This window comes from Bos indicus, chromosome 16, assembly GCF_029378745.1.
Source record: "Bos indicus isolate NIAB-ARS_2022 breed Sahiwal x Tharparkar chromosome 16, NIAB-ARS_B.indTharparkar_mat_pri_1.0, whole genome shotgun sequence".
NCBI classification, from domain to species: Eukaryota; Metazoa; Chordata; class Mammalia; order Artiodactyla; family Bovidae; genus Bos; species Bos indicus.
This window is the reverse complement of record NC_091775.1, coordinates 2730947-2756504: the sequence shown is the minus strand read 5'-3', so window position 1 is coordinate 2756504 and position 25558 is coordinate 2730947. Positions and strand designations below refer to the sequence as shown.

At 42.8% G+C, this 25558-nt stretch overlaps 1 protein-coding gene across 20 annotated transcripts in view; it reads right to left on the bottom strand.

The window, feature by feature from the left end:
* Positions 1–25558, bottom strand: part of NFASC (neurofascin) — a 201904-nt gene that overhangs the window by 94649 nt on the left and 81697 nt on the right. For all 20 annotated transcript variants that reach the window (XM_070767783.1, XM_070767781.1, XM_070767791.1 and 17 more), the window contains one exon: positions 5543–5651. In XM_070767783.1, coding sequence (XP_070623884.1) covers positions 5543–5651 — 109 coding nt within the window. The remainder of the gene's footprint in view (positions 1–5542; positions 5652–25558) is intronic.

Here is a 25558-nt window from a genome sequence, read left to right as displayed (position 1 = left end):
CAGGAAGCGCAACCTGAGACCTCAGTCTCTCAGCAGCTCCCCCGAAGGGTGAGGGCTGTGCCCTAGCCAGCTTCTGTCCGGACCCCCGCTTCCACACTCCAGTCACCGACCACTGCATTCCCAGGCTCCCTGAGCGGGCTGTCTGTTTGGAGCCAGGCCCCTGTCCATCTGAGGAGCTACCATCTGGATCCATCTGCTCACGATGTCACTCATGTTAAGCTGCTTACTCCACCCTCTCTTTGTGGGATTCCAGGCCCAGTTTCAACAGACCAGGGTTCTAAAGCCATTTGAAAACCACAGGATGAGCTCAAGCAGGAAAGAAAAGGGTGGGGGGCCAGGGAGAAGGCAGGCTGTTGGAGAAGCTTGGGGTGGGGAAAGAGGAAGGGCCTCCAGCCCCTTCACTGACTGTGAGCTTCTTGGGGCAGAGGGTGGCGTCCTCTCCTTTCCTGTGCTCTTCATAGAAATGAGCACCAGATGAAGGCAGAACAGGATCAACTAGGAACATGCAGCCCGGGGGAAACACGCCGGACAGCAATTCTGAGCCGCAGCTTCAAGAGGAAGGGGTGTACTGTGACCCGTCTGGCTCAGGAAGGGGGCACAGGCTCAGGAGCCACATACCCGAGGTTCTCTCTAACCTCACGGTTCAGCAATTCGTTTACCCTCTCTCTCAGTCAGAGCCTTACTTTGCTTGTCTTTGAATGCGTAATACACATTTATTACAATATTATTGTGACTACTAATTAAATGAGTTGATTTAATTCATTTTAAGTGAATTAATGTGCTAATGCATTTGTATAGCATCTAACGGGCTTCTCCTGTAGCTCAGTTGGTAAAGAACCGGCCTGCAATGCAGGAGACCCACGTTCAACCCCTGGGTTGGGAAGATCCCCTGGAGAAGGAAATGGTAACCCACTCCAGTATTCTTGCCTGGGAAATCCCATGGACAGAGGAGCATGGACAGTCCATGGGGTGGCGAGAGTCAGACACGACTTAGCAACTAAACCACCTCCACGATAGCATCTAACGCAAGGCCTGGCCCAAACTTGACTTTCAAAAGCTATTGGTTATTTCTTCTTCCCCACAAGTGACAGATGGTGCAATGCTTTGCTACATGGCTTTGGACAAGCTGGACTTTCAACCCTAGATGTGTCTTATAGATCTACAAAACACACCATGCCTGTGCTGATAACCATACCCTACTCTGGGGCCAAGGAGTCATTACTGTCTCATTGTACGGTCATCTGCACAAGTGCAGTCTACTGTGGACCAGACAGAAGGGCAGCTCCTGTGAGATTCCAGAGCAGCCAAAGCAGCCTTCGCTTCCCTCTCTCCTGCCTCAACCCTGCGTCCTGACCCAAAGCGCTAGAACTCCTGGAGACCACTGCCCCACCCCCATTCCGCCCCTGCTCACCCAGCCTCTTCCACCAGTGGCCCCACGACCCATGACATCGACCACCCCAGGTGGGAGTCGACCTCAAAGGAGCCAGGTCCGTTCTTCTGAGGCTTCCATCCTGCTGTCAGTATTGGCCTAGCTGCTGATATTCCAAGGCAATGGCACCCCACTCCAGTACTCTTGCCTGGAAAATCCCATGACGGAGGAGCCTGGTAGGCTGCAGTTCATGGGGCTGCTAAGAGTCAGACACGACTGAGCGACTTCACCTTCACTTTCACATTCCAAGGACAGCACATCCCCGGCTGCATTTTTAAGGTTCCTATCTGACACGACAGGGAGACGCAGGGAGGAAGGGACCAAGACAGCAGGAGGGAGCGGCATCTGTTCCCTCCCCTCCCTCCAGCCCTCGGCATTTACATCCAACTCAGACACTGGTCTGGGTCCAACTGCCGTCCCGGCAGGCTTCTGCAGGCTGGAGATGTGAAAATACAGGAGCGTGGAGGAGGGGGTGTGGGACAGACAGGGGACGGCTGTTCCCTGCGTTATGAGATGCGCTGTTTGTCTAGGGGTCTGCGGCTGAGTGCTGGCTATGATGCTTACGCCAAGACACGGCCGGCTCCAGCGGTGGAGGGGAAAGCCGCGTTAACGCCCCCAGTGAGTGCACACACCTGTGTGTGGCAGGGCCTCTCTTTGCTGTAGTCTCTAGTCCTCCCGTTAGAATCAGAAACTCACGGGGTGCCACGCTGTCTCAAACCCAGCAGCCCCACCTCCGGTATACAGGTGGGTTCAGCAGGGCGGCAGAAAGGCTGGGGTGGGGGGGCGGTGTGGAAGTGAGTGCATCGCCTCCACAGAGATGAGGCAGACGGCACACGTCACTGAGGCGACCAGCTCTCTCTGCGGTCACCGGTGGCTCCACACCCAGCCCTGCACACCTCAGCACCCAGGACAGGGTGGTAAGCATGGGTGCTGTCTCAGGGGCCCGGAGTTGGTCCTGGGGAGGAGAGTTCCCAGTGAAGCCCCACGGCCCGCCCCCGATCATCTCCCAGCCGTGGTCCTGCTCCCCCCATGGCCAGGGAGGCCTGCTGCAGTGCTTCTGGAGGGAGAAGGCCCAGCACCTGGCAGGGAGACTGAGGGGTGTGAATGCAATTAACCAAATGACGCCATCTGAGACACCGAAGGCCTGGGGAGGATGGTGGTTCCTCTGCCTGCGTCAGAGGGCAGGTGTCTGCTCTGAGCGCCTGGCAGGCCCAGGAGCTGAGGCACCGAGGGAGGGAGAGGTTAGTCTGAGCGGGGCAGGTGCTCACGCTGGCAGAGGGGGAGGGCGGAGCGGGAGGGCGGAGGGGGCATGTGCGGGAGCAGACGCCGGGGCAGGCCCCAGATGGCTATGGCCCGGAACAAGAGGAGAGCCAGAGAGGAGGGCAGACAGACAAGAGGAGAGCCAGAGAGGAGGGCAGACAGACAGACAGACGACTTACTCATCTGAGGCCTCCCAAGCAGAGACACAAAATCAGATTTCTACCTAGAACCTGGCTGGAGTCCTGCTCAGAATCATCTGTGCAGCCCAGCCCACCCTGAGAACGCTCCACAGCCCCGAAGTCAAACGGCCAGCTGCGTGGTCCCAGAGCTGCAGGACGGCCAGGGTTCCATCCTGGTGAGGGCACTTTCTCAGCCGTGCGTGCTGAGCACGCTCCTTCACTTGTCGTGACACCAGTAAAACGTGGTAACAATGTGTCCCATTTCACAGAGTTGCCGTGCGGAGGATTACAAGGAACACGCCGAGCGCAGGATTACAGGGAACATGCTGAGCGCGGGCAGCTGGGGAGCCCTCCAGGGCTGATTCAGGCAAGGCTGACTGTTACCATCCTCTAAAGAGCCTGCTCAGTCCTCCTCTCAGAACTTCCTGGGCCCTCAGTAGCCAAATGTGTGTACTCTTGTTTTCTTCTTTTTTTAAGTTTCCCAGTCAATCTGAAAGTCCTCTGATCCTTTGACCCTTCATGATGCCTCAGACTGGAGGAGGCCGTGTGGCATCCCAGCAAGAAAAATGGCTCACAATTCAGGACATCTGAGTCTTAATATGAGCTCTGTTGGGAATTCATTTTGTGGATGTTAGAGAAATAACTTCTTGAGCCTCAGTTTATCCATCAATCAAATGGGAATGCTGTCACCAGCTGCTGCTGCTGCTGCTAAGTAACTTCAGTCAAGTCCGACTCTGTGTGACCCCATAGAAGGCAGCCTACCAGGCTCCGCCGTCCCTGGGATTCTCCAGGCAAGAACACTGGAGTGGAATGCCATTTCCTTCTCCAATGCATGAAAGTGAAAAGTGAAAGTGAAGTCGCTCAGTCATGTCTGACTCTAGCGACCCCATGGACTGCAGCCTACCAGGCTCCTCCATTCGTGGGATTCTCCAGGCAAAAGTACTGGAGTGGGGTGCCATTGCCTTCTCTGACTGACACCAGCCTTGCCCTCATAACAGAATTTTCATGAAAGTCAAATGACACAACTAATCTAAACAAATGCACTATAAAAATAAAAGCTCTGAACTAATATGGGCTTGCAGATGAGACTGGAAGTGTCCAGAGGTATGAACTAGAACAGGTTTGCCCTGCATCAGGCAGGCTGTGGCAGGGTAGGACTCCAGCTGCCAGTCAGATGGACCGCTGGACAGGGACACTGCTGTCATCAGAGAAGCGGGTTCCTCAGGGAGGCATCTGGTTGGGCAACCCTGAGTGTGTGTGCCCAGCGAGGAGGGCGGAGGGGCCTTTGGAGGGAGCACAGAGATACAAAGTAGGGAGGGTGCAAGTGCCAAGAGAGGGGGCACAGCGACCCACAGCTGGACCAGCCCCTGATTCTGCACACACCTGGGGTCTGTTCCTATGCTGTGCCACAGATACTAACATGCTGGTTATAATAACCTATGCATTATTTTTGCAACCAGAGTCCTCCAAATACAAAGCAAAAAAACCCTGGTGTCCCCCTGCTACTGCCCGTATGTTTAAGTTCAGTCTTCAGTAACAACGATCAGGTGAAAAAGTCCTGTGGTCAGATGGATTTCCCAGGTGGTCCCTGAAACCTGACACTGTTCTAGGGCAAGCTGCAGATCTAGAAGAACGCCCACAGAAACTACCTTCATAAAACAGGTATATCCGAGCCACTGTTGCTATGACAAACAATAACTTTCATATACTAAATACCTACTCTAAGCCTACTATATGCCAGGCACAGTATAGGACTCCTTTATGTTTCATCTTGACCACAAGATATTCCTTATTACCCCCATGTAGACAGCTAGAGTGGCTTGAAACTTTCCTACAGTCACAAAGCAAGGAGAGCTGGATTTTGTCCAGAGCCCAAATCCATGTTATCAGCATATCCCGTTCCTAACTTCCAGCTCCCTCCCTGCCTGCATCCTCCCAGCCCAAATCCCCAACTCTTTCTGAGAGGAAAGGGAACTGGAGCAATGAGGCAGAGATACCCACACTCAAGAATGGGGAAACACTTCTCTGTTCAGGCTTCCAGGACAGACTCCCTCAGCCCAGAAGCCTCCAGGCTGCTTGTTTGTGGTTCAGTACCAATTACTCCTTGGTTAAAACTGTAGCCCTTAATTTTTGCATGTCCTCCTCTGACATTCCTGCCTGGAGACTGAAGTAGGAGCAGCAGCATTTTATCCCAGAATGGAACAATGCAGACCCTGGACACAGGGTGTGGCTTCAGTGACGTCAGCTTCAGCCACGAACTGTGCCCGGGACAGCTGTCCATCCACCAGGGCCCCCTGCCCGCCCAGAGAAGGGGTTCTCACAAGGCCCTGCATATGCTGGTGCTGTCATTCAGGAGGCTCCCAGGTTGCAGAGGCCAGGCTAAGGGGGGTGCAGGTCACAAACACAGCTTTCCCCCAGTTTTCAAACGAGGTGAACAGTCGGGACAATATGCAGGACTAATGCCGGCTCACCACGTCTGCTGGAGGAAAAGGAATGGTACTTCCCCAAAGTCAGCCTCCGGCCAAGGACAGCTTTGCAGCCTGGCTCTGTGGCCCACTCTGGGGAGGAGGATGGAGCTGTCCCTCAGAGCCAGAAACTTCTCTCATCAAAGAGAAGGGGCAGGAGGCAAGAATTGCCCCCACCCCGCCCCAGAGCCAGGGAGCCGGGCACTCACCGTCTCTGCCTCATTCAGCCTCCTTTTCTTAACGCCAGAGGGGGCTCCCTTCCCGGCTGCAGAGACAAGGAAAACTCCGGCGTCCCAAACTGCACAGAAGTCAGTCAACCTGTCACAAAGCAAACACAAAGGAGAACCCGGGGTCACTCGAGGAAAGAAAAAGAAAAGGCTTTGTGCTCTGAGGCTTGTTCATTCACTGGAAATTACATCTTTGTCTACACCCGTTTGCACAGTTTCACATAGCATAAGAGCATCTTTGTTCACAGAAATGCAAAGCACTCTGCAAGAAATGGGAGAGATTCTGCAAGGTGCTAGACTCTGGACTCTGGGGAAGGAAGGTCGGCTCTCTGTCTCTCCATAAGGTCGTTATTGTGAATTGACACATAATCAAATTGCAGAATCCTTAGTCACCTAAAGGAGGGAAGCCATATCTCAAAGAATTTCTCCTACACCCGAGGAAGAATTTACCCAATAATTATTTCATTACTTTTCTTACTTAAGTATTATGTTTTTCTTCCCCATCTACAGATAATCAAACCGAGTTCATCATAAATAAGCTGCACATTAAAAAGAGACCTAATTTTGGTGTTAGGAGACATGGGTTTTAGGTCCTAGCTTTTTTTATTATTTAGGGTGGGGTCGCATAGTATAGGACACAACTGAGCGACTGAACAGCAACACTTCCCTACGTGTAATGCATTTTCCTCATCTGTAAAATGGGGAGAATGTACGGAACAGTGCATCAGATCACCAGACCATTAGTTGGCATTTCAAATGTTCAGGTCCCAGGTCTGATCCTTTGGGGCAATCATTTAGCCTTTCTCAGTACAGATAACATACCTCAATCATTTGCTTTAACATTAAAATGTGTCTGTAGAAAATGGTAACATCCACCTGTGTGGAGGGGAGTGTGGCAATATCTATCAAAATAAGTGTGCGTTTACTTTTTGGCCCAGCAGTCTCAGTTCCAGGAATCTTTTCGAAATACATCCTGCATGATGCCCGTGTTGTGACCTCGAGGGTTACCGTTAAGTGAAAAAACCATGATAGGAAAAAGTGTGTTTAATATGCTATCATTTAAGAAAGGGAGAACAAATGCAAATATATATATATATATATTCTGAAAAGACAAGAAAAGGATAAAGCATAAAATAAAATTTAAAGGACCTGGGGGAAAGGGAAGAACAATGTGGAGGGAACAGGGACACTGAATACATCTTGTTGTGGATTTGCTTTGAAACATGTCAGTCTTTGACATAATAATAAAGCACAATATTTCTTAAAGAAATTCCTAAAATGAAAGTGTAGCAAATGAGTCTATGTGTCCAGTTGGTTGGTATAGCTACACATAGAGAAACTCAAACATGGCAATTTGGCTGTATATCATTAGAGGGATACACCTTAATAAAAAGAACTGCCCCATCCCTCATCCCCCCACCCAATACCCTAAATTGTTTTCCGTAATCATATTATTGATGAAGATATGGTGTTTTAATTGTTGTCATTCTGAGACTTTTGTATGTATATTGTGGGATAAACCAAATGAGTGATAATATTTATATTACTGAAAAATAAGAGTTTCTTGTTGAAAGAAGAAATAAATGTAAGCTTGATGAGATCAAGTTAAAATTTTGTAGTCCTGAGTACGAACTGGGAGTATCAGGATGAACTCCATGTTTTACCTACATCCATACACACACACACACACACACACACACTTCCTGCTGCTACTGCTAAATCACTTCAGTTGTGTCCGACTCTGTGCGACCCCATAGACGGAAGCCCACTAGGCTCCCCCGTCCCTGGGTTTCTCCAGGCAAGAACACTGGAGTGGGTTGCCATTTCCTTCTCCAATGCATGAAAGTGAAAGTGAAGTCACTCAGTCGTGTCCGACTCTTAGCGACCCCATGGACTGCAGCCCACCAGGCTCCTCCATCCATGGGATTTTCCAGGCAAGAGTCCTGGAGTGGGGTGCCATTGCCTTCTCCCCACACACTTCCTAGCCAGGCCTAGAAACAAGGATCATCCTAGAAGGAATGAGTATGCCCAGAATCAGATTATGAACTCTATGTACCATCGCCTAAAGGAATCAGGCTTTCTTGGAGGACGGTCTGATACAGCAAATGTGTAAGTTGAGTCCAGAACATCTTGTCACATCATAAAAGCAAACAAAGTGTTAATGATTTCTAGAGTTACAGCAAAAAGATTCAGAAGCTACCCAGCCTAGGATGTCCCTGGTTAAGTTGAGAATTAAAACAGAATCATGGCTACAATAGGTTGAAACATAACAAATGTGTTTAAATCTTATAAATCCCCAATAAGATTCTTTAAAACCCCAGATAACCCATGAGTCACCTTTTAGGGATGCTAGGAACATAGTTCATCATTTTAAAATCTGGTCAATAAAGCCAAAGGGGGAGGAGTGGGCAGCATCATTGCTGAGACAAGGCTGGCCTTGTACTAATCACTGTTGAAGAGAGTGATGGATGAATCAGGTCCATTACAGTAGTACTCTCTCCTGGTTGTAAAACATTTTCAAAATAAAGGAAAACTTTAAATGATAGAACAGGTTGAGAAATGAGAAATCTTAGAATGCTAATTCTTGAAACTTTAGAATCTAAAGTTATTTAATCCTAACAATAATCCTATACGGTAGCCAAGGATACAGACATTATTATCCCCACTTTGCACTGCAAGAAATAAGTGTAAAGAATCCCTTGAGTCAGGATTCAAGCCCACACATTCTTGTTCCAAAGTTCATTATTTACCAGTTGCTTCTTCAATATTCTCATCTTTTATATCTGCATTAGTAAAACGTTCATTGCCTATATGAGGTTAATGGGAGCTACCAAGAGAAAAGTCCTTGGAAAACAAACCTTTGTATATATATCTTTCTGTCACTCGAAAACTGGGGACCAGATTTGTCCTATGTAGTAGTTGTTCTGAGGATCCAGTGGGAACTGTGATTTGAAGATGGACAGACACCAAGAGAGAGAAACAGAGAACCCTTCAAGATGACTGAGATTGCAATTACCCCAGTGCCGTCACCATCACTCACAGGACGTGAGGGTTAAATGAGAAGTGAGGCTTGAACTCAGGATACAGACTGCAGCTGACCCAGGAATAGGATGGTCCTCGATATCTGATGCTCTGGGGATGATCAGGGATCAAGAAAGATACCTGACACCCTGCAAACTGCAAGAGCGGCTTGGAGTCACAGGTGGGTGGGGTCCCTGGTCAGGTGGCTGGGCATCTTGGGCACTGCCTCCAGATTCCAGAAGGCCAGACACCTGCTGGGTTCCCTGAATGAGGCCCGGGCTGGAGGGAGTGCGGTGGGCAGTGGAACATGGCTTTCTAGTGACAAGAAGGCAGAGCATGTCAGACACGGGGGAGGGCCTGGGGCCGCTCACCAGCTCCCAACTGCTCTCTCTTGGCATTCATAATCCTAATGTCTGCCTGGAGAGGACTCACAGGTCTCTTCTCAGCAAATGTTTATTCCCAGATTGTCCTTCCCTCTGCCACAGAAGAAAAGTGTGTCTCTAACACTTTTCACCTTGGAATTTCATAATACTATAAGTGCTTATTTCTGGAGAAGTACAAAGTCAGACTTCTCCGGGATGCTGGTTCATGTGTCCCAAAGAAGGCTGAGCACCGAAGAATTGATGCTTTTGAACTGTGGTGTTGGAGAAGACTCTCGAGAGTCCCTTGGACAGCAAGGAGATCAAACGAGTCCATCCTAAGGAGATCAGTCCTGAATATTCACTGGAAGGACTGATGCTGAAGCTGAAACTCCAATACTTTGGCCCCTGATGGGAAGAGAACTCACTCATTGGAAAAGACCCTGATGCTGGGAAAGACTGAAGGTGGGAGGAGAAGGGGGCTACAGAGGATGAGATAGTCGGATGGCCTCATCGACTCAATGAACATGAGTTTGAACAAACTCCGGGAGATAGTGAGGGAGAGGGAAGCCTGGTGTGCTGCAGTCCGTGGGGTTGCAAAGAATGAGACACAACTGAGTGACCGAACAACAATTCCCTTGGATATTTAGTCAGCTCACAGAACAAGGACTTTCTCTGTCTCTTGCTTGAGGTTCTTTCTTAAACATTTAAAAAACTACTTTGTACTTTGAATAGGTAATCCTTTCACATGACATGAAACCCAAAACTTACAAGGGTTCACAGTAAAAGTAGAGCATATATAAGGAAACTTCCATCCCGAGACTGTCCTGCAGGTTCCCAGTCCCACAGAGAGCCTCTCCCCTGCCAGCTACTCTTAACAGTGTTTTGTATTCCTCCCATAGACTTTCTACGTATACATAGATACTCTTTAAAAATTATAGCATACTATACATATTTTGCAAACAAAGCTAGTGGAGGTGATGGAATTCCCGTTGAGTTATTCCAAATACTGAAAGATGATGCTGTGAAAGTGCTGCACTCAATATGCCAGCAAATTTGGAAAACTCAGCAGTGGCCACAGGACTGGAAAAGGTCAGTTTTCACTCCAATCCCAAAGAAAGGTATGCCAAAGAATGCTCAAACTACCGCACAACTGCACTCATCTCACACGCTAGTAAAGTAATGCTCAAAATTCTCCAAGCCAGGCTTCAGCAATATGTAAACCATGAACTTCCTGATGTTCAAGCTGGTTTTAGAAAAGGCAGAGGAACCAGAGATCAAATTGCCAACATCCTCTGGATCATTGAAAAAGGAAGCGAGTTCCAGAAAAGCATCTATTTCTGCTTTATTGACTATGCCAAAGCCTTTGACTGTGTGGATCACAATCAACTGTGGAAAATTCTGAAAGAAATGGGAATACCAGACCACCTGACCTGTCTCTTGATAAATCTGTATGCAGGTCAGGAAGCAACAGTTAGAACTGGACATGGAACAACAGACTGGTTCCAAATAGGAAAAGGAGTACGTCAAGGCTGTATATTGTCACCCTGTTTATTTAACTTATATGCAGAGTACATCATGAGAAACGCTGGGCTGGAAGAAACACAAGCTGGAATCAAGACTGCCGGGAGAAATATCAATAACCTCAGATATGCAGATGACACCACCCTTAGGCAGAAAGTGAAGAGGAACTAAAAAGCCTCTTGATGAAAGTGAAAGTGGAGAGTGAAAAAGTTGGCTTAAAACTCAACATTCAGAAAACGGAGATCATGGCATCCGGTCCCATCACTTCATGGGAAATAGATGGGGAAACAGTGGAAACAGTGTCAGACTTTATTTTTGGGGGCTCCAAAATCACTACAGATAGTGACTGCAGCCATGAAATTAAAAGACGCTTACTCCTTGGAAGGAAAGTTATAACCAACTTAGATAGCATATTCAAAAGCAGAGACATTCCTTTGCCAACAAAGGTCTGTCTAGTCAAGGCTATGGTTTTTCCAGTGGTCATGTATGGATGAGAGTTGGACTGTGAAGAAGGCTGAGCGCCAAAGAACTGATGCTTCTGAACTGTGGTGTTGGAGAAGACTCTTGAGAGTCCCTTGGACTGCAAGGAGATCCAACCAGTCCATTCTGAAGGAGATCAGCCCTGGGATTTCTTTGGAAGGAATGATGCTAAAGCTGAAACTCCAGTACTTTGGCCACCTCATGCAAAGAGTTGACTCATTGGAAAAGACTCTGATGCTGGGAGGGATTGGGGGCAGGAGGAGAAGGGGACGACAGAGGATGAGATGGCTGGATGGCATCACTGACTCGATGGACATGAGTCTGAGTGAACTACGGGAGTTGGTGATGGACAGGGAGGCCTGGCGTGCTGCGATTCATGGGGTCGCAAAGAGTCAGACACAACTGAGGGACTGATCTGATCTGATACATATTTTCTTCAAACTTGTCTTTTTGAGTTAATATCTTAGGTATCTTTCACTATTAGTTCGTATGAAACTGCCTTATTACTTCTAGCAGGTGTATAGTATTCTACTGTATGAAAAATATATATATAATAATCCTCTACTGATAGATATTTAGAATGTTTGTAATCACTGAACATGGAAAATTGCTGTGATACATTATCTTTGGATAAATATGATTTCTCTTATTTGTAAGATTATTTTTAGGGTAAATTCTCAGATGCAGAATTCCTAGGCCAAAGGTAATGTGGCTACTCCATGAAAGTTTGCACAATTTAAACTCCCATGAGCAATTTATAAAAGTTCCTGCTTCCCATTTCTTCTCCAACATGCTATGTTATTATTCTTTTTAAAACCTTTGACCATCAGATGCCCACAAATTGGCATCCCTTTGTGGTTCTTTTATTGTAAGTGAGGTTGAGCAATTTTCTTTTCTTTGAATTATTATATTCTTTGCCCATTTCTCTACTGGGTAGTTGGTTTATTCTTGTCAGTTTGAAGGAACTCTTTACACTTTTTTTCTTAGAACACAGATTTTTTAAATTCAAAATATAGAGTTTACTTGTAAAGAAAGATTTTTTTAAAATTGAAGATTCCTTTCTTATAATTACCATATTAATGGTTATTTAACACCACATTAGTATGTTAAATTTAGTATAACATTTTCAGCCAGTAGCCTGTTCGTGTATATTTGTTTTTTTAACTTTTACAGTGTTGTGTTGGTTTCTGTCATACAGCAACGTGAACCAGCCATAATTATGCATCTATCCCCTTCCTCCCTGCCCTCCCCACCTCCCCAGCCCGTTCCTCCAGGTCATCCCAGAGCAACAGGCTGGGCTCCGTCTGCTGCACAGCAACTTCTCGCCAGCTGTCGCCTTACACCTGGTGGTGTATATATGCTGATTCTACTTTCTCCTTTCGTCCCCTTCTCTTCCTCCCCCCCTGTGTCCACAAGCCCATCCTCTACACCTGCATCTCCATTCCTTCCCTGCAAACAGGTTAATCAATACAATTTTTCTAGATTCCATATATGTGTGAATATATGATCTTTGTTTTTCTCTTTCTGACTTACTTCACTCTGTCCACCTCACTAGAACGGACTCAAATTCATTCTTTTTCATGGTTAATATTCCATTGTATAAATACACCACATCTTTATCCATTCAACTGTCAGTGGACATCTAGGTTGCGTCCATGTCCTGGCTACTGTAAATGGTGCTGCTGTGAACACTGGGGTACAGGCTTTTTCAATTTATGGTTCTCTCAGGGTATAGGCCCAGGAGTGGGTTACTGAGTCATATGGTAATTTCTAGTTTTTTTAAGAAATCTCCATACTGTTCTACGTAATGGCTGTATCAGTTTACATCCCCACCAACAGTATAGGAGGGTTCCCTTTTCTCTACATCCTTTCCAGCATTGATTGTAGATTTTTGGATGATGGCCATTCTGAATGGTGTGAGGTGATACCTCATTGTAGTTTTGATTTGCATTTCTCTAGTAAGGAAAGTTATGACCAACCTAGATAGCATGTTAAAAAGCAGAGACATTACTTTGCCAACAAAGGTCCGTCTAGTCAAGGCTATGGTTTTTCCAGTGGTCATGTACGGATGTGAGAGGTGGACTACAAAGAAAGCTGAGCGCTGAAGAATTGATGCTTTTGAACTGTGGTGTTGGAGAAGACTCTTGAGAGTCCCTTGGACTGCAAGGAGATCCAACCAGTCCATCCTAAAGGAGATCAGTCCTGGGTGTTCATTGGAAGGACTGATGCAGAAGCTGAAACTCCAATACTTTGGCCACCTGATGTGAAGAGCTGACTCATTGGAAAAGATCCTGATGCTGGGAGGGATTGGGGGCAGGAGGACAAGGGGACGACAGAGGATGAGATGGCTAGATGGCATCACTGATTCGATGGACATGAGTTTAGGTAAACTCCAGGAGTTGGTGATGGACAGGGAGGCCTGGTGTGCTGCAATTCATTGGGTTGCAAAGAGTCAGACAAAACTAAGCGACTGAACTGAACTGAATAATTAGTGATGTTCAGCATCTTTTCATGTGTTTATTGGCCATCTGTATGTCTTCTTTGGAGAAGAAGATATTTTTTTGACTGGGTTGTTTGTTTTTCTAATATTTAACTGTATGACTTGCCTATATATTCTGGAGATTAATCCTTTGTCAGTTTCATTTGCTATTATTTTCTTCCATTCTGAGGATTGTCTTTTAATCTTGTTTATTGTTTCCTTTGCTGTGCAAAAGCTTTTAAGTTTAGTTAGGTTCCATTTTTTAATTTTTGTTTTTATTTCCATTACTCTAACAGGTGGGTCAAAGAGGACCTTGCCATAATTTATGTCAAAGAGTGTACTACCTATGTTTTCCTCTGACGGTTTTATAGTTTCTGGCCTTACGTTTCAGTCTTTAATCCACTTTTGTTTTTGTGTATTATGTTAGGAAGTGTTCTAGTTTCATTCTTTTACATGTAACTGTCGGGTTTTCCTAGCACCACTTACAGAAGAGGCTGTCCTTTCTCCATCGTATGTTCTTGTCTCCTTTGTAAAAAAGAAGGTGCCCAAATGTGTGTAGGTTTATCTCTGGGCTTATCTATCTTATTCTATCTATCTATCTATATCTATCTATCTATTCTATCTATCTTAAGCTTATCTATCTTATTCTACTGGTCTATATTTCTGTTTTTGTGCTAGTACCATACAGCCTTAATGACTGTAGCTTTGTAGTATAATCTGAAGTCAGGAAGTTGATTCCTCCAGCTCCATTTTTCCTTCTCAAGATTGCTGTGGCTATTTGCAGTCTTTTGTGTTTCCATACAAATTGTGAAATTTTTTGTTCTAGTTCTGATAGATAATGATACCAATGATATAAAAATATCATTGGTAGTTTGATAGAGATTGCACTGAATCTGTGTGATTGCTTTGGGTAGTACAGTCATTTTCACAATATTGATTCTTCCAATCCAAGAACATGGAATATCTCTCCATCTGTTTGCACCATCTTGGATTTATCAGTGTCTTATAGTTTTCTGCATATAGATCTTTTGTCTATTTAGGTAGGTTGATTCCTGCTGCTGCTAAGTCACTTTAGTCGTGTCCGACTCTGTGCGACCCCATAGACGGCAGCCCACCAGGCTCCCCCGTCCCTGGGACTCTCCAGGCAAGAACACTGGAGTGGGTTGCCATTTCCTTCTCTAATGCATGAAAGTGAAAAGTGAAAGCGAGTGGTGAGTGGGATTGTTTCTTTATTTCTGTTTCTGATTTTTCATTGTTGGTGTATAGGAATGCAAGGGATTTCTGTGTATTAATTTTATATCCTGTGACTTTACTATATTCATTGATTAGCTCTAGTAATTTTCTGGCAGAATCTTTATGGTTTTCTACATATAGAGTTATGTCATCTGCAGACAGTGAGCTTTACTTTTCTTTTACAATCTGGATTCTTTTAATTTCATATTTTGCTTCTCTGATTGCTATGGCTAGGACTTTCAAAACTATATTGAGTAATATTGGAGAGAGTAGGTACCCTTATCTTGTTCTTGATCTTAGAGGAAATGCTTTCAGTTTTTCATCATTGAGAATAATGTTTGCTGTGAGTTTGTTATACCTTTATTATGTTGGGGTAGGTCCATCTAGTCAAGGCTATGGTTTTTCCAGTAGTCATGTATAGATGTGAGAGTTGGACTATAAAGAAAGCTGAGCACCGAAGAATTGATGCTTTTGAACTGTGGTGTTGGAGAAGACTCTTGAGAATCCCTTGGATTGCAAGGAGGTCCAACCAGTCCATCCTAAAGGAGATCAGTCCTGGGTGTTCATTGGAAGGACTGATGCTGAAGCTAAAACTCCAATACTTTGGCCAACTGATGCAAAGAGCTGACTTATCTGAAAAGACTCTGATTCTGGAAAAGACTGAAGGCAGGAGGAGAAGGGGATGACAGAGGATGAGATGGTTGGTTGGCATCACTGACACAATGGACATGAGTTTGGGTGAACTTCGGGACCGGGTAATGGACAGGGAGGCCTGGTGTGCTGTGGTTGATGGGGTCGCAAAAGGGGACACAACTGAGCGACTGAACTGAACTGAACTGAGGTTTATTCTATGCCTACTTTCTGGAGGGATTTTATCATAAGTAGGGGTTGATTTTGCCAGAAGCTTTCTCTGTATCTATTGAGATGATTATATGGTTTTTATCTTTCAGTTTATTGATCGGAGAAGGCGATGGCACCCCACTCCAGTACTCTTGGCTGGAAAATCCCACGGACGGAGGAGCCTGGTGGGCTGCAGTCCAAGGGGTTGCGAAGAGTCGGACACGACTGAGCGACTTCCCTTTCACTTTTCACTTTCATGCATTGGAGAAGGAAATGGCAGCCCACTCCAGTGTTCTTGCCTGGAGAGTCCCAAGGACGGGGGAGCCTGGTGGGCTGCCATCTATGGGGTCGCACAGAGTCGGACATGACTGAAGCGACTTATACGGTGTATCATATTGATTGATTTGTGGATGTTGAAAAATCCTTGCATCCCTGGGATAAATTCCACTTGATCATGGTGAATGATTCTTTAAGTGTGTTGTTGTAGTCTGTTTGCTAGAATTTTGTTGAGAATGTCTGCATCTATACATAGGAACTCTTTAGGAAAATTACCTCTTTATATTATAAGAGGAGCTGTACTGTCCATGTCAATATTTTCACCCTAACATTATTTATGATATGTTTGCCATGACAAAAAAAGTTTTTTCATAGTTAAATAGATCTTTTATCACTGTTTTTTGTCATACGTAGGTCTCTACTTTCAAGAATATTTTTAAGATTCCCATATATTCCTTAGCATTTCTATGGTTTAGTATTTTTGTTTCAATCTTCTATTCATCTGGAAATTATTTTGAACTCATAGGAGGAAGGACTATAATTTTATAAATATATCAGCTGGATTTCCCAACTTCATTTACTGAAGAATTCACATTTTACTCTTTGGTTGGAAATTCCATCTTTATCATATATTAAATCCCCTTATGCATTTGGCTCTGTTTCTGGGTTTTCTCTTTCACTCATCTATTTATTTCTTCATATGCAGGTACCATACAGTTTTAATTACTGCAATTGATTAAATTTGGTTTTTAAGAATTTTCCTGTTTATTCTTGCTTGTTTTTTCCACATGAACTACAAAACCAGGTTCTCTAGTTTTTAAAAATCAGATGGTATTTTAAAATCATATTAATATTGTATTAGAAATGACAAATTTATGATGTTGAATCTACTTAAGAATGTGACATACTTTTAGAGGAATGGATAAGAAGATATGAAAAAAAAAAAAGAAGATATGGTACATATATACAGTGGAATATTACCCAGCCATTAAAAAGAATGAAATAAATCCATTGCAGCAATGTCTTCAACATAGTGCTAGAAGTTTTAGCCACTGGAATAAGGCAAGAAAAGGAAATAAATAGCATACAAGTCAGAATGGAAGAAATAAAACTGTTTCTACGTGCTGATAACATGATGGTCTATATAGAAAATCCCAAGGAAACTACAAAAAGATCCTCTTAGAACTACAGTCATCAAGGTCTCAGGATATCAGATTAAATACCCCCAAATCATTTGTATTTTTGTGTGTAAGCAATGAACACATGGAAAAAATTTCAGTACCCCTTTACAATCCCTCAAAAATTCAATACATAAGTATTGAATATATACATAAAATGAATAAAACATGTACAGGACTTATATGCTGACAACTACTGATAAAGTAAATCAAAGAATTACATAAATGGAGAGACATACATCATGTTCATGGATTAGAAGACTCAACAAAGTAAGCATGCAAATTCTCCATAATTTATATACTGGTTTAAACAAACTCTATCAAAATCCTACCGAGATTTTTAATAGATATAGACAGACTGTGCTAAAATTTATATGGAAATACAAAGGAACTAGAATAACTAAAATAATTTTAAAAAAGAAGAAAAACGGGAAGAATAAGTCTACCCAACTGGAAGACTCATTATATAGCTACAATAATCAAAACTATGTGGTGGAGGAAAAGACACACAGATCAGTGGGACAGAACAGAGAACCCAGAAATAGACCAACATAAATATGCTCAACTGATTTTTTACAAAGGAGCCAAAATAATGGAGGAAGATAGCCTTTTTAACAAATGGTGCTGGAGGAATTGGACATCCAGAGAATCCACAGGCAAAAAAAAAAAAAAAAAAAAAAATATATATATATATATATATATATATATATATATTCTTAACACAAGTCCTTATGCAAAAATGGCTTCAAATGGATGGTGGACTTAAAATGTAAAACTTGTAGGATAAACACAAGAGAAAATCTAAGCAAACTAGATTTGCTGACAAAAGCAAGGTCTGTAAGAGGAAAAACTGATAAACTGGACTTCAAAACTTAAAACTTTGTTTTGCAATAGATAAGAGTAGGAGAAACCATGCATAAAACAAAGAACTAGCTCTAGAATATAAAATAAAGAACCTCAAAAGTCAGCAGTAAAGATACAAACACCCAGTTAGGACATGGTCAAAGTTTTGAAAAGATATTTCACTGAAATATTTATTCAGACAGCAAACAAGTATTGAAAAGATATTCAACATAATTAACCATCAGGGGAAAGCAAATTAAAATCCACAATAAAAAGAAAAAAATCCAGTGAGAGATCATTACACATCTATCAGAATGGCTAACATAATAAGAAATGGTGACAACAGCAAATGCTGACAAGATGCAGAAAAACTAGATCACTTATCCACTGCTGGTGGGAATGCAAAATCATACATACAGTCTAGAACACAGTTTGACAATTTCTTTAAAAAGGAAAAACATGTAACTACCATGTAATTCACAAATGCACCTCTGGGCATTTATCCCAGAGAAATAAAGACTGATATTCATAGCAAAACCTGTATGTTTACAGTGGCCTTATTCATAATAACCCCCAGATGGAAACAACCCCAGAATCTTTTTTTTCCTCCCTTGGCTATCTATTTTACATATGGTAATGTAACCCCAGTATCTTTTAAAGGATGAATGGTTAAATAAATAGCAGCATGTCCCCATCATAGAATAAAAAGGAAAGAACTATTGAAACATGCAATGACTTGGACAAATCTCCACTAAATGACGATGAGTGAGAAAAGTCCACCCAAATGGTTCACTTCAGTTCAGTCGCTCCGTCATGTCTGACTCTTTGCGACCCAAATGGTTAAATATTGTGTAATTCCATTCATATAACATTTTGGAAATGACAGAAATTATAGAGACAGAACAGATTATTGGTTGCCATGGGTTAAGAAAGGGGGTCCCTGATAGGAAAAGATGGGTGTGTCTATAAAAGGTTAACAAGAGAGATCTCTGTACTGACAGAAATGTGTTTATCTTGACAGCACATTGTCAATATCCTAGTGTGATATTATACTACAGTTTTGCAAGGTGTTACTATTGAGGGAACCTGGGAAAAGCATAGGGCTTCCCAGGAGGCCCAACGGTCCAGAATCCGCCTGCCAGTACAGCAGACACAGGAGACATGGCTTCGATCCCTGGGTCAGGAAGATCCCCTGGAGAAGGGAATGGCAACCCACTCAAGTATTCTTGCCGAGAGAATTACATGGACAGAAGAGCCTGGCGGGCTTCAGTTCACAGGATTGCAAAGAGTCGGACATGACTGAGCAACTGAGCACGCATGGCAAAGCATATAAAGGATCTCTCTGTATTATTTGCTTTGACTGCATATGAACCTATCATTGTCTCAAATAAAAAATATAATTAAAGTAGTTTTTAGTTGATTCTCTTTGTATTTCACATAATAATATCATCTGTAAATAATTATGTTATTTTCTCCTTTCCAATTTTTATGCCTCATTTCCTTCTTTTGGCAGATTCAACTTAATGTTAGGCACTGGAAAAACAAATTGGGAAGAAAAATCTGCTACCACATAAAGTAATACAAACTGGATGGAAATATCTTTTTAACATATTTTCATTATGGGCTAGCACAGATTACAGAATTTTGACATTATTTTTAAAAACTAAAACATTTTCCCAGATGTATTTAAAAGCTGCATCTGCACAGTAAGGGGAGGAATAACCAGGAGAGGCTAGAGGGGCCTGCACAGCCACTGAGAGAGACACTTCTAAGAGAAGCTGCAGATTTAAGAGAAAATGTTTGAAAGACAAATCTGGTAAAGGGCTGGCTGCAGAATACACAATGAATTCTCAGCTGAATAATAAGCCAATAAACAACCCAATAAAAAATAAGCAAAAGATTTAAATAGATCTTCAGCAAAGGAGATACATTTGGCAAATAAGCAGTCAAAAAGATATTCAGCACTACTTGTCATTAGGGACGTGCAAGTTAAAACCACAATGAGATACCATGAGACACTATTATATACCTGTTAGAATAATAGCTCAAAACCCCAGCAAATGAAAACCTCACAATACCATGTGCTGGTGAGGATGTGAGACCACTGGAACTTACATACATAGAAATAGTACATCTACTTTGGAAAACCACTTGGCAGATTCTTAAAGGAGAAATACATAGATACTATATGACCCAGTAATTCCACTCCTGGGTATTTACCCAAGAGAAATGAATATATATTTCTACTGAAAAACCTACACATGAATATTCATAGCAAGTTTATTCATAATTGCCAAAAACTAGAAATAAGCCAAATATCTGTCAATGGGTGAGTGGATAAATAAACTGTATATGTAATACAATGGAAAACTACTTATCAAAAAAAAAAAAAAGAGATCTACTGATATAAGCAGCAAATCAGAGGCATCTCCAATGCATTGTTAAGTAAAAGAAGCCTGTTTCATATGATTTCATTTACATGACATTTTAAGAAATGCATATTCCAGGGACATAATACAGATCAGTGGCTACCAGAAGCTGGGATTGCAGGGAGAAGATTAACCAAAAGGGGGTATATGAGAACTTTTATGGAATGATGGAAATGCTCTGTATTTTGATTATGGTGGTGGTTACATAACTGTATCTGCAAAATGTATAGGACTGAACACCTAACAAAGTGGATTTTATTCTGAGGTATATCTCCATTGACTGAACTTGGAAAAAAAAACCTTTAAGGTATATGAAAGGCAGATTAAAACCTGGGGGAAGATAACAGGCATACAGATCTGACAAAGGATTACTATCAAGAATATATAAAGAAGTTCCGTAAGTAAATAAGATGATAACTAATCCAACAGAAATACAGGAAGGAGACAAGAATGCATATGGTTAATAACCATAGTATTGGTCATTGGGAAATGCAAATCAGGACCAATTTACAAACTCATTCAATTGGCAAAAATTACTAAATCGGATGATATCAACTGCTGAAAGAGGTTGAAAATATACAAAGTTTCTTATACACTGCTAAGGGTACAATCACTTCAGAAAAAGTTTAACATCAGCCCCTAGAGTTGAACATTCACAATGATTTACCAAATTTACTCCTAGATATAGATCCACAAGAAACTCTTGTATATGTAAAACTATGTCTTTGGCAGCATTGTTCACTATAGGAGAAACCTAGAAATGGCCCAAAAGTTCATCAACAAAGAAATGGAAAATTAAATTGTGTTAGAGTCAAACAGTGAAATACACAAAGCAGACAAAATAAGTGAATTAGAGTGCTATGCAATAAAGGGATATAATAAAGAAGAAAACAGGATTCAAAATAATGATTACTACAACTCAACCACAACAACACACACACAATTAAAACACGGGCAAAGCACTTGAATAGACACTTCTCCAAAGCAGAAACATAAATGACCAACAAGCATGTAAAAAGATGTTCAGTAGGGAAATGCAAATCAAAACCACAATGGGAAATCATCATATACCCATTAGAACGGCTGCTATCCAAAACAAACAAACAGAAAATAACAGGTGTTGCCAAGGATGTGGAGAAACTGGAACCCTCCTACACTGCTGGGGGGAGTACAGTGCAGCCTTTACAGAAAGCAGCATGATGGTACCCCAAAAATTAAAAACAGAATTACTATATGATCCAGCAATTCCATTCTCAGTTCAGTTCAGTCACTCAGTCGTGTCCGACTCTTTGCGACCCCATGAATCGCAACACACCAGGCCTCCCTGTCCATCACCAACTCCTGGAGTTCACTCAGACTCATGTCCATCGAGTCAGTGATGCCATCCAGCCATCTCATCCTCTGTCGTCCCCTTCTCCTCCTGCCCTCAATCCCTCCCAGCATCAGAGTCTCTTCCAATGAGTCAACTTTTCGCATGAGGTAGCCAAAGTATTGGAGTTTCAGCTTTAGCACAGTCCTTCCAATGAACACCCAGGACTGATCTCCTTTAGGATGGACTGGTTGGATCTCCTTGCAGTCCAAGGGACTCTCAAGAGTCTTCTCCAACACCACAGTTCAAAACCATCAATTCTTTGGCGCTCAGCCTTCTTTACAGTCCAACTCTCACATCCATACATGACCTGGGTACATATAAAAAAGAATGGAGGGACTTCCCTGCCGGTCTAGTGGTTAAAACTCCATGCTTCCACTACACAAGGCGTGGGTTTGATCCCTGGTTGGGGAACTAAGATCCCGTGTGCTGTGTAGTGCAGCCAAAAAATTATTTAAATTTTTTAAATTAAAAAAAAAAAAAGTATTGAAAGCAAAATTTCAAAGAAATATCTGCATACCCATGTTCATAGTAGCATTATTCAAGATAGCCAAAAGGTGTAAGTAACTCAAGTATTCATCAATAGATGAAAGGATAATCAAAATGTGGTGTAAATATACAATGGAATATTCTCCAGCCTTAAAAAGGAAGGAAATTCTATCATGTGCTACAACATGGATAAACTTTGAGGATACTATGTAAATTAAAATGTCAGTCACAAAAGGACAAATACTGTATGATTTCCCTTATATGTGATACCTAGAGTAGTCAGATTGCCAGGAGAAATATCAATAACCTCAGATATGCAGATGACACCACCCTTATGGCAGAAAGTGAAGAGGAACTAAAAAAACTCTTGATGAAAGTGAAAGTGGAGAGTGAAAAAGTTGGCTTAAAGCTCAACATTCAGAAAATGAAGATCATGGCATCTGGTCCCATCACTTCATGGGAAATAGATGGGGAAACAGTGGAAACAGTGTCAGACTTTATTTTTTTGGACTCCAAAATCACTGCAGATGGTGACTGCAGCCATGAAATTAAAAGACACTTACTCCTTGGAAGGAAAGTTATGACCAACCTAGACAGCATATTCAAAAGCAGAGACATTACTTTGCCAACAAAGGTCCATCTAGTCAAGGCTATGGTTTTCCCAATGGTCATGTATGGATGTGAGTGTCGGACTGTGAAGAAAGCTGAGCATCGAAGAATTGATGCTTTTGAACTGTGGTGTTGGAGAAGACTCTTGAGAGTCCCTTGGACTGCAAGGAGATCCAACCAGTCCATTGTGAAGGAGATCAGCCCTGGGATTTCTTTGGAAGGAATGATGCTAAAGCTGAAACTCCAGTACTTTGGTCACCTCATGTGAAGAGTTGACTCATTGGAAAAGACTCTGATGCTGGGAGGGATTGGGGGCAGGAGGAGAAGGGGACGACGAGGATGAGATGGTTGGATGGCATCACCGACTCGATGGACGTGAGTCTGAGTGAATTCCGGGAGTTGGTGATGGACAGGGAGGCCTGGCGTGCTGCGATTCATGGGGTCACAAAAAGTCGGACACGACTGAGTGACTGAACTGAACTGAGAGTAGTCAGATTTCATAGAGACACAAAGTAGAATGACGCTTGCCAAGGGCAGGAAGAATAAGGAGCTGTTCTTTAATGGGCACAGAGCTTGAGTCTTGCAAGATGAAAACAGTTCTGAAGATGAGTTGCACAACTCTGCAAATGTACTAAAACTATAGAGCCACACACTTTAAAAATGGTTTAAATGGTAAGTTTTATGTCATGCATATTTTACTACAATTAAAAAGGAAAGCTAATGATCACTTCTGGTAGTGGGAGAGGCAGAAAGAACAGCTTAGTTGTGATGGGACCATAAGATATTTGCTAGTTCTCAAAGTCTTATATTTCATTGTATGTGGTGGATTTACAGGTACTTACAATATTGTTATCAATAAATAAGTAAACGGATGATTAGGAAGGAAAAAAAAAGTAAGAAGGAAGAGGGGAAGAAGGGCGAGATAAGGAGGGAGGGAAAGAAGAAATAAAAGAAAGAAAAACAGCAGGGCATGCTTGGACCAATGATGAGAATGAGTCATAAGCCAAGGATCATGATTAATCCAATGCTGTGTTCCTGAGGCCCTCCCCTAAAAATATCCAGTGGGTCAAAGGAATCCTATATTAGCCAAAATAAACCACTAACTGAATTCCATCGTTCAAGGTGATGAGAAAAATGATGCAGAAATAGATGAGAAACGTGAATGATGCTCAGAGAAGTTCAGTGATTTCTCGAAAGTCACACAGATACCCACATTCTCATCCTTCCTCAGCCACGTTTGCTAAAACAGACAGTAGCAACGACGGCAAATTAAGAACAGACATCCATTCTTACAAACATCCCTTTTAATTCTTACAACAGTCCTCTAAGGAAGGCATTATTATTCAAATTTACATATGAGAAATTTGAAGCCTAATGATGTTAAAAAAAACTTGCCTAAGGTTTCTCAGCTGGTGAGAGGCAGAGTCAACACTCAAACCCAGGTTGGTGGGTGTCTTCAGAACCCACACTCCTTTGATGCTGCCACTCAGAAGCCTGGTTCACAGCAAAAGGGCAACATTCCTACTGCTACTTTGTGAATGGCCCTCGATTTCATTTAAAAGTTCTCTTTGTAATTTTTAAAATTTATTTATTATTCAATTTTATTGCTTTACAGAATTTTGCTGTTTTCTGTCAAACCTCAATATGAACCAGCCGTAGGTATACATATGCCCTCTCCCTTTTGAACCTCCCTCCCATCTCCCTCCCCATCCCACCCCTGTAGATTGATACAGAGCCCCTGTTTGAGTTTCCTGAGCCATACAGCAAATTCCCACTGGCTATCTATTTCACATATGGTAATGTAAGTTTCCATGTTACTCTCTCCATACATCTCATGCTCTCCTCTCCTCTCCATAAGTCTATTTTCTATGTCAGTTTCTTCACTGTTAACCTGTAAATAAATTCTTCAGTACCATTTTTCTAGATTCCGTATATATGCGTTAGAATAAGGCATTTATCTTTCTCTTTCAGACTCACTTCACTCTGTATAACAGGCTCTAGGTTCATCTACCCCATTAGAACTGACTCAAATGCATTCCTGTATATGGCTGAGTAATATTCCAGTGTGTACGTAACTTATTTATCCAGTCATCTGTCTATGGACATCTAGGTTGCTTCCATGTTCTAAGCTGTTGTAAATAGTGCTGCAATGAACCATGGGATACATCTGTCTCTTTCAATTTTGGTTTCCTCAGGGTATATGCCTAGGAGTGGGATTGCTGGGTCACATGCAGTTTTATTTCTAGTTTTTTAAGGACTCTATACCGTCTTCCACAGTGGCTGTATCAATTTACATTCCCACCAACAGTGCAAGAGCGTTCCCTTTTCTCCACACCCTCTCCAGCATTTATTATTTGTAGATTTTTTGATGATTGCCATTCTGACTCATTGTATTTTTGATTTGCATTTCTCTAATAATGAGTGATGTTGAGAATCTTTTCATGTGATTGTTAGCCATCTGTATGTCTTCTTTGGAGAAATGTCTGTTTAGGTCTTTCCCCCACTTTTTGATTGGGTTGTTTGTTTTTCTGGTATTGAGTTGTATGCTGCTGCTGCTGCTAAGTCACTTCAGTCGTGTCTGACTCTGCGCAACCCCATAGACGGCAGCCCACTAGGCTCCTCTGTCCCTGGGATTCTCCAGGCAAGAACACTGGAGTGGGTTGCCATTTCCTTCTCCAATGCATGCAAGTGAAGGATGAAAGTGAAGTCACTCAGTTGTGTCCAACTTAGCGACCCCATGGACTGCAGCCTATCAGGCTCCTCTGTCCATGGGATTTTCCAGGCAAGAGTACTGGAGTGGGTTGCCATTGCCTTCTCTGTGAGTTGTATGAGCTGCTTGTATGTTTTGGAAATTAGTCCTTTGTCAGTT